Below are 7,500 nucleotides of genomic sequence, written 5' to 3'. Positions count from 1 at the left end.
ATAGTCTTTATTGATATTTGAATTGACTTTTATTGTTTATATTTTCAGTTTTCCTTTTAATTTCAGTTAACATATCATTAACATATTTGAACTCTGCTTCGATATTTTGAACGCCGGACTCCAAATAACATTTTACTTTATTTGTATGGAAAAAATAAACACAGAGACATTCTTCAAAACATCATCTTCGTGTGTGAAAGTCATTTTTGGAGGAACTGTCCCTTTAAGTATTTTGACTAGGGCTGTCAAAAGATTAATCGCGATTAAAATAAAATAAGTTACATAATATATGTGTGTGTACTGTGTATAATTATTATGTATAAATACACACACATTCATGTGTATATTTAAGGAATAATTGCATTTATATACTGTATATACATTTATATAATTTATATTATATATAAATATTTTATATATAAATATAACCAATTTTTCTTAAATATATACATGATTGTGTGTGTTTTTATATATATAAATAATTATACACAGTACACACACATATATTATGTAACTTTTATTTTGGATGCGATTAATCGCGATTAATCGTTATAGCCCTAATTTTGACTAATGTGAGTGCGCTAACAGTCTATTAAATAATTTGTAAATTTTTATCTTTTTTTATTCCTGAAATTATTTTGTGTACTGTTGATGAACAGCACTGCTCATATGAGGCCAAACTTCCCATAATGCTGTGTGGCAGCATGATAATGATAATTAGCTAAACTCATTATGTGCAACTGCTCTTCATTTGGTTGTGTTCGTGCTAAAAAAGCTTCTTGTTTAGCAAAACTGACAATTGTCCAAAACAATATTTGTGTGTAATTCGAGATTGACTCTACCGAGTCCTTGTTAGATGTTCTCCTTATTCGGGAAAAATGGAAAAGAAATGCTGATGGAATGGAAACTGTTGCGGCTGTAAAACGGGTCACACAGTCCCACTTTCATGGCCTCGTTTTCTTGTTTTTTTTTCTTCTTTTCCAGCTCTGTAAAAAGCAGGTTAAGCTAGATGTGTCTTGAAGATTAGCCTGTTTCACTTGATCATCGAGATTCCTCCTCAGCTGATTGGTGTAGGCGAGTGTGACGCTCCTCCTGATTGGCTGAGGCTGAGGAGTGGGCGGGGCTCGGCAGTGGATGTTTCAGTTTACCAGCATTACTGCACATTGAGTCGTGTGTGTGTGTGTGTGTGTGTGTGTGTGTGTGTGTGTGTGTGTGTGTGTGTGTGTGTGTGTGTGTGTGTGTGTGTGTGTGTGTGTGTGTGTGTGTGTGTGTGTGTGTGTGTGTGTGTGTGAGTGAAGCGGAGGATAAGTAACGAGAAACAAACCGTCTCTCTGCTTAACATGATACCAGTGGAACATTTTGCATTTATTTGCATCTCAGATGTTTGCTTAACTGACATCTAGATGTCCATGATTTGATAAGAAATGTTTGAGTTCATATATGGAAGACTTTTGATTGCAGACATTGATATCCTGAGCAGATCTGGGGACACCAGTGTTGTTATGGTTACGGTAACTAAAACTATTAAAAATCATTTTTGTTAATTGAAATAGACCTAAAGTTTAACACTTAAAATTTAAACTTGAAAGAAAAAAAAAACTTTCTGAACTCCTGAAACGCCTCAATCGTAGTCTTGAGTTTCTTCCGGGAACGAACACGTCACAATATTCCTCATTTAAATAATTAATACGCAGAATAAAGGGGTGGGGCCTGGTTGAGTTAGTTAGTAGTGTGTTAAACTGGCGGTTATGGAAAGGGGCGGGACATTTCCCAAACACGCTCGAAGCACTCGACCAATCACAGCACACTGCTCCAGACGACCAATCAGAGCACAGTGTGGTTTTCAGAAGGAGGGGCGAGACAGGAAGTAAACAGAGCGTTACTGGCAGACTGGGAAGAGAGGAGCCGCAACAATGGAGAATATGAGGAGAATAATCAACATTCAAGCAGGAAAACCTGCTCTAGTCGAGCCTGAAAACTACAGCAAGACTGTAAAAGGGCATAATAGGTCGCCTTTAAAATATAAACTGAAAATATATAAATAATAGCTAATTAAAAATATTAATGTATACTATACTATAAAAATATTTTTTTAAGTTGTAAATGAAACAAAGATTATTTTAGTACATTTAATAAGAAAACAGTATTTTTAGTATTTCTACTTCAAAATTTAATGTTTAATTCAATGTTTCTTTTATTTTTTGTGATATTTGCTAGCAATTTCTGAGTAAAAATGTTTTTTTAGTGCATGTAGGTACCGTATATGAATAACACTGAGAGACATATGATATTATTGGTGTCTTTTCCTCAAGAGCAACATCTGAAAAGCAGGATTCTTCATCAAAAGTCCCCGTTTAATCTCACTGCTGTGTAATTGAGATATTAAAGCGATTTAATGTCTGGCTTTTCTTCAATGCTGAAGTAAAAATCATTCCGATCCATAATAAATGTCTTTTCCTTTTCATTATTCATGACAGTGAAGTGATCAAATCTTAACATCTTATTATGTCAGAATATGAAACGGTGGCTCCTTCATCGTTAATCATATGAATCAGTGTGAACACATTATGATTGTGAGTTCCTCTCTACAGTTAGTCCAGTTTATATATATATTATGCAAAAAAAAAAGCTCACAGAAAAAAAGCAAACATAATCAGTTATTAATATTTTGTTGGTTCTATCTTGTTTTTGCATGTGATTGTCAATGAGTGGATCTCTGAGCTGAGTGAGTGAGTGGAGGCGGGGCTCATTTGCATATTCATAGAACCGCGTATACTAAATCAGGCTTTCAAGCTATTTTAAGGCATGGAGAAATTTTTTTCCAAGGAAAAAATGCTTAAATATGTCATTTTGGTGATCAAAATTAGTTTTAAGGGATAAAATGATTGACTACAGGCGGACTTTAAGACATAACTGATTGCAGATACTCGCAAAGACAGGAATTTTAACACATAAATGTGTGTATTTATTTTTTCAAGCCCAATAAGGAGGCAGAAATAACAAATGTCAGTACTTTCACACTCTTCATGCGTCTCTAAGAAAACGCATGTGTAACGGTGTATTGGATCCGTGCGTCAGGTCTTAAAGTGACAGCAGCCTAATAAACCTGCTGCCAAATTATGAGATATTAAAATATCTATATGGCCGTTTTCCCCCATAGTATGGACGTCAAAATGTCAAAAATGCTGGGTGGCTCTTGGAAAACCACTAGCCACAGTGACTGCTGAGCAATAAAGTTACATTTCTACTGGTTAATCGTGTCTACCAGTATATCGCCCCATCATGAACTCAATATTGACCTTAAAGGGGGGGGATAATGCCCTTTTCACAAGATGTAAAATAAGTCTCTGATGTCCCCAGAGTGTGTGTGTGAAGTTTTGCTCAAAACACCCCACAGTTATTTTTATATCGCATGTTAAAATTGAGCAAAAACGCACCGTTTTGTGTCTGTCCCTTTAAATGCAAATGAGCTGCTGCTCCCGGCACAGGGGGCGGAGCTACAACAGCTTGTGTCCATTTACCTCACACACACACACACACACTGGAAATTTCATAAACTTTTAGCCTTTTCAAACCGGATTCAGACAATTCTGGAGAGACTCAAGAAGAAGGGAAACATGTAGAAGAACAGGACATTTCTGAATGATTAGTTGATGAATTTATGCAGATTATGTGTAGTTATCTTCTAGTCATTGATTAGCAGATTAGTTGTGGTAAACGTGATTCTGAGTTTGTTCTCGGATCTGTTGTTCGGATGAGCTCAGATCCTGCGGGACTGTAGATTTGTGCCACAGATAGAGCCAGAACCATCAAAACACACACACACACACACACACCTGCGTGCCAACTTGCGGATTGTTTGGGCTAAACGCGCTCATGAGATTTCTAATGAATCGTGCTGATTAAACCAATGTGCTGGCAGCGATCTGCTCCCGTCCCGAAGGTCTTAAGAGAAAACGAGATGTTCTTACGGTTCTCTTAACGTCTCTCTCTCTTTGTCAGGTGTGTAAATCAATGCCTCGTCTCTCTCCGTCCGCTTTATTCATCAGACACTCAGGGTTTTGGCACGGCTGCATGAATCTGCTGAGAATCGTGTTTACAAAGACAGGTAACTGGGTGAAAGTTTGAGTAAAACCTGTTTGTTTCTCTCTCTCTCTCTCTGGCAGGAGCTTACGGTGTCGTCCTGAAGTGCAGACACAAGGTACGAGCTCGGCGTTGTTCTCTGGAGAGACTTCAAATCACGGTTTTATGCACACGACAAGTCATTTCATGTATTTTAGCGCATTTGCAGCCTAAAAGGATTTTTAAAAAAGAAAGAAATTAAAGTAGTTCACTTCAGAATTACACTTTCCTGATTCTCCATATAATGGACGTCAATGGGGTCCAAACGGGTTGAAGGTCCAGATGTGAGTTTCAGTGCAGCTTCAAAGTCTCAAAAGGCGAGGAATAAGGGTCTTATCTAGTCCATCGGTTCCCAACAGGGGGGTCGCGGCCCACAAGAGGGCCTCAGTGAGCTCCGTGAGGGCCCACAAGAGGGCCTCAGTGAGCTCCGTGAGGGGTCGCGTCATATTTTGAAAAGTTTTTAGCAATGAGCATTAAATAAAAGTCCTTAAAGGATAAATCCGTTATTTAACACATAGGGCCCTATCTTGCACCCAGCGCAATTGACTTTGTACACGACGCATGTATCATTCCTATTCTGCACCCGCGCACAGCGGACGTTTCCCTCCACAGACGCACGTCGGTAAATTAGGGAATGAACTTGCGCTCGCGGGGGCGGTTCAGTGTAAAGAGGAGTGTGTTCCGGCGCAAACGTTCCCTGGTGATATTCTGCAGTTTCAGAAAACAGCTCCGCCACTGACCAGGAGAAACCCAGTCTAAAGACAGCGGCGCCGCGCGTTAGTCATATGCTATTTTAAGGGCGCGTGCTTGGCCATTATGTAGCAGGGATGGAAATTAGCACCCGCCACCAGCCAAATGCGGGTGATTTTGTGTTGTGGCGGGTAAACTCGCTTCACCTACCGGCCACTGTGGCGGGTAGATAAAAATAGCATACTGTGTCACCCGGACACTTTAGAGGCGGCGCACCTTAAAAAATAATGTGACGTTACATCGCAGGTGTTAAGAGGTCCGCAGAGAAAACATCTCAGGAGGAGCCCGTGGACAAAGAGGCAAAAAAAAAAAAAGTTTTTTTAAAAAACGATGGAGGAAAGCAGACAACGGAGAGTCCCGCGATTGGTTAGTTTATGACGAGACCAATCTAACAATGCACTGCTCGTTATGTCGACGTCACGCTTCAGAAAAGGCCAAAACGAATAGTTTCATTGTTGGGACAAAAAAATCTCAAACTTGAAGCAATAAAAGACCACGAATCGTCAAAATGCCACATCCATGTAATAAAGAAAGCTCAAGGAAAAGCAGAACCGGAGAATACAGCTGCCATGAAGGCACTTACCAGCCTAAAGACGGCCCAGCTGGATAAAATGAAAATACTGTTTAGAAACGCCCACGCAATCGCGAAAAAAGGAAGGCCATTTCAAGACTATGAATGGCAATGCAAGTAAGTCAGAATCTGATTCTGATGAGCAGGAGTAAATTGTTCTGGGAGTGGGGAGGATGGGTGGAGGAATGTTAGTTTTTTGTTTAATCTGCCCTACTCATTTAATGAAATCTATATTGGTTTGTGTATGTATAAGATCAAAAGTGTCAGTGTTTCATTGAAACTTGTGATTAAATAAACTGCTTAAGTATTGTAGATCTTCTAGTATCAATTTTCACATGCAGTTACACATTGTCGATTTAAAAACAAAAAAGTGGCTGGTAAAAACATTGAGTGGCTGGTAGATTTCGAAATCCGCCAGCCACAGTGGCCAGTGGACAAAATTTTTAATTTCCATCCCTGTTATGTAGCGTGTGAACAACACATTTTAGATCCGCCCACAAAGTTACTTGTGTTTCGCGTTTGATACTTGCGTTTCAGATCATTAAAATAGGGCCCAATGAGTCTATTTTGTAGTTTGTTTTGGATGAACAAGAGTGGTGGACAAAGAAATTTTGACGATGGTTCCTGTCTCGACTTTTTTAATAGTCAAAAAGTCGAGACAGGAACCATCGTCAAAATTTCTTTGTCCACCACTCTTGTTCATCCAAAACAAACTACAAAATACACTCAAAGTGTTAAATACCGGAATTATCCGTCAACTTTTTTCTGTTCAAAATGTACAAAATGTATATAATGAGCGAGTTCATCATGAATCCATTTTCCAATCCGTGTTTTTGTCTAATCCTGAACCACTGGTACTCCTATAATAAGTGTTTACATTGGGACTATTTTACACGGGTTCGGATGCGGAGTAGCCCAGTGCGTGACTCGTCATAGACGTACACAGAGAGAAGTAGTTCCGGCTATAATGTTCTTCCGAAAGACGCATTATTCTGTTAATAAACACAAGTTTATTATCGCTCGCTATAGCGCCAAAAGCGTCAAAAATAAATCCTCACAAATAACATGCAAGTCTTGAGGACCCAGACAGCAGTCGTTTAGTAATAGCATATATTCTTTCTTTTTTTTCTTTTATATTTATGTTTTTGCATTTCAAATAGGGCCAGTTTATAGGCTACTCCTATGCTTACGTTTTTAAATTACAAAGGGCCTACTGATGTTTTTGTTATTGTATTTTCAATATTATAGGCTATTATTTGTGCATAAACATATCTGGTTATAGTAAACATCCCGTTTGTTTGAAAACAACATATTTTGTCATCCTTGCTGCAAGCTTACAAGAGCGATAATATCATTAAATGTGAAGGGGGGCCCTAAAATATTTCCTTGGGGGAAAAAGGGGTTCTCAGACAGAAAAAAGGTTGGGAACCGCTGCTCTAGAGTCTAGACACACCAGCGGCCATTTTATGCAAAAAATGTGAGAAAAATGTAAAAGTAACAAAAAAACATCTTAACCACTAATGTTCGTCTTGCACGTGATCACGTTGAAAGGTCACGCGTGTGTTCCGGTTCAGACATGTAGGGTAGGGTGAAAAACTTGTTTTACCTCTTTTTTTGTGTGTGTGTGTGTGTGTGTAAATGGCGTTTGACTCAGTCTTTGCATGTTCGCTTTGTAAACACTGGGTCGGTACTTCCGCCAACGTTACGCGTGACCTTTCAACGTGATTGCGTAATGTGTGGCGCATCACAGCGAGTGCAAGATGAGCATTTGTGGTTAAAAAGTATATAATTCTTATTTTTTGTATAAAATGGCCGCTGGTTTGTCTAGATAAGACTCTTATTCCTCGGCTGGGATCGTGTAGAGACTTTGAAACTCACATCTGGACCTTCAAACCGTTTGGACCCCATTGACGTCCATTATATGGAGAAAAATCCTGTAATGTGTTCCTCAAAAACATTGAAGAAAGAAAGACATGAACATCTTGGATGACGTGGGGAGAGTAAATTATCAGGAAATTATCAGGAAATTATCAGGAAATTATCAGGAAATTATCAGG

The 7,500-nt window shown here is 38.9% G+C and overlaps 1 protein-coding gene across 4 annotated transcripts in view; it reads left to right on the top strand.

Moving 5' to 3' along the window:
- LOC306986385 (cyclin-dependent kinase-like 5) overlaps window positions 1-7,500 on the top strand; it is a 73,660-nt gene that overhangs the window by 15,299 nt on the left and 50,861 nt on the right. For 2 of the 4 annotated variants that reach the window (XM_079589579.1, XM_079589580.1), the window contains exon 3: window positions 4,167-4,201. The exons of the other annotated variants lie outside the window; for them this stretch is intronic. In XM_079589579.1, coding sequence (XP_079445705.1) covers window positions 4,167-4,201 — 35 coding nt within the window. The remainder of the gene's footprint in view (window positions 1-4,166; window positions 4,202-7,500) is intronic. 4 annotated transcript variants of the gene reach the window in all.

The sequence above is a fragment of the Phoxinus phoxinus genome, assembly GCF_949152265.1.
Source record: "Phoxinus phoxinus genome assembly, chromosome: 18".
Lineage (NCBI taxonomy): Eukaryota > Metazoa > Chordata > Actinopteri > Cypriniformes > Leuciscidae > Phoxinus > Phoxinus phoxinus.
This window is presented reverse-complemented; position numbering and strand designations above follow the sequence as displayed.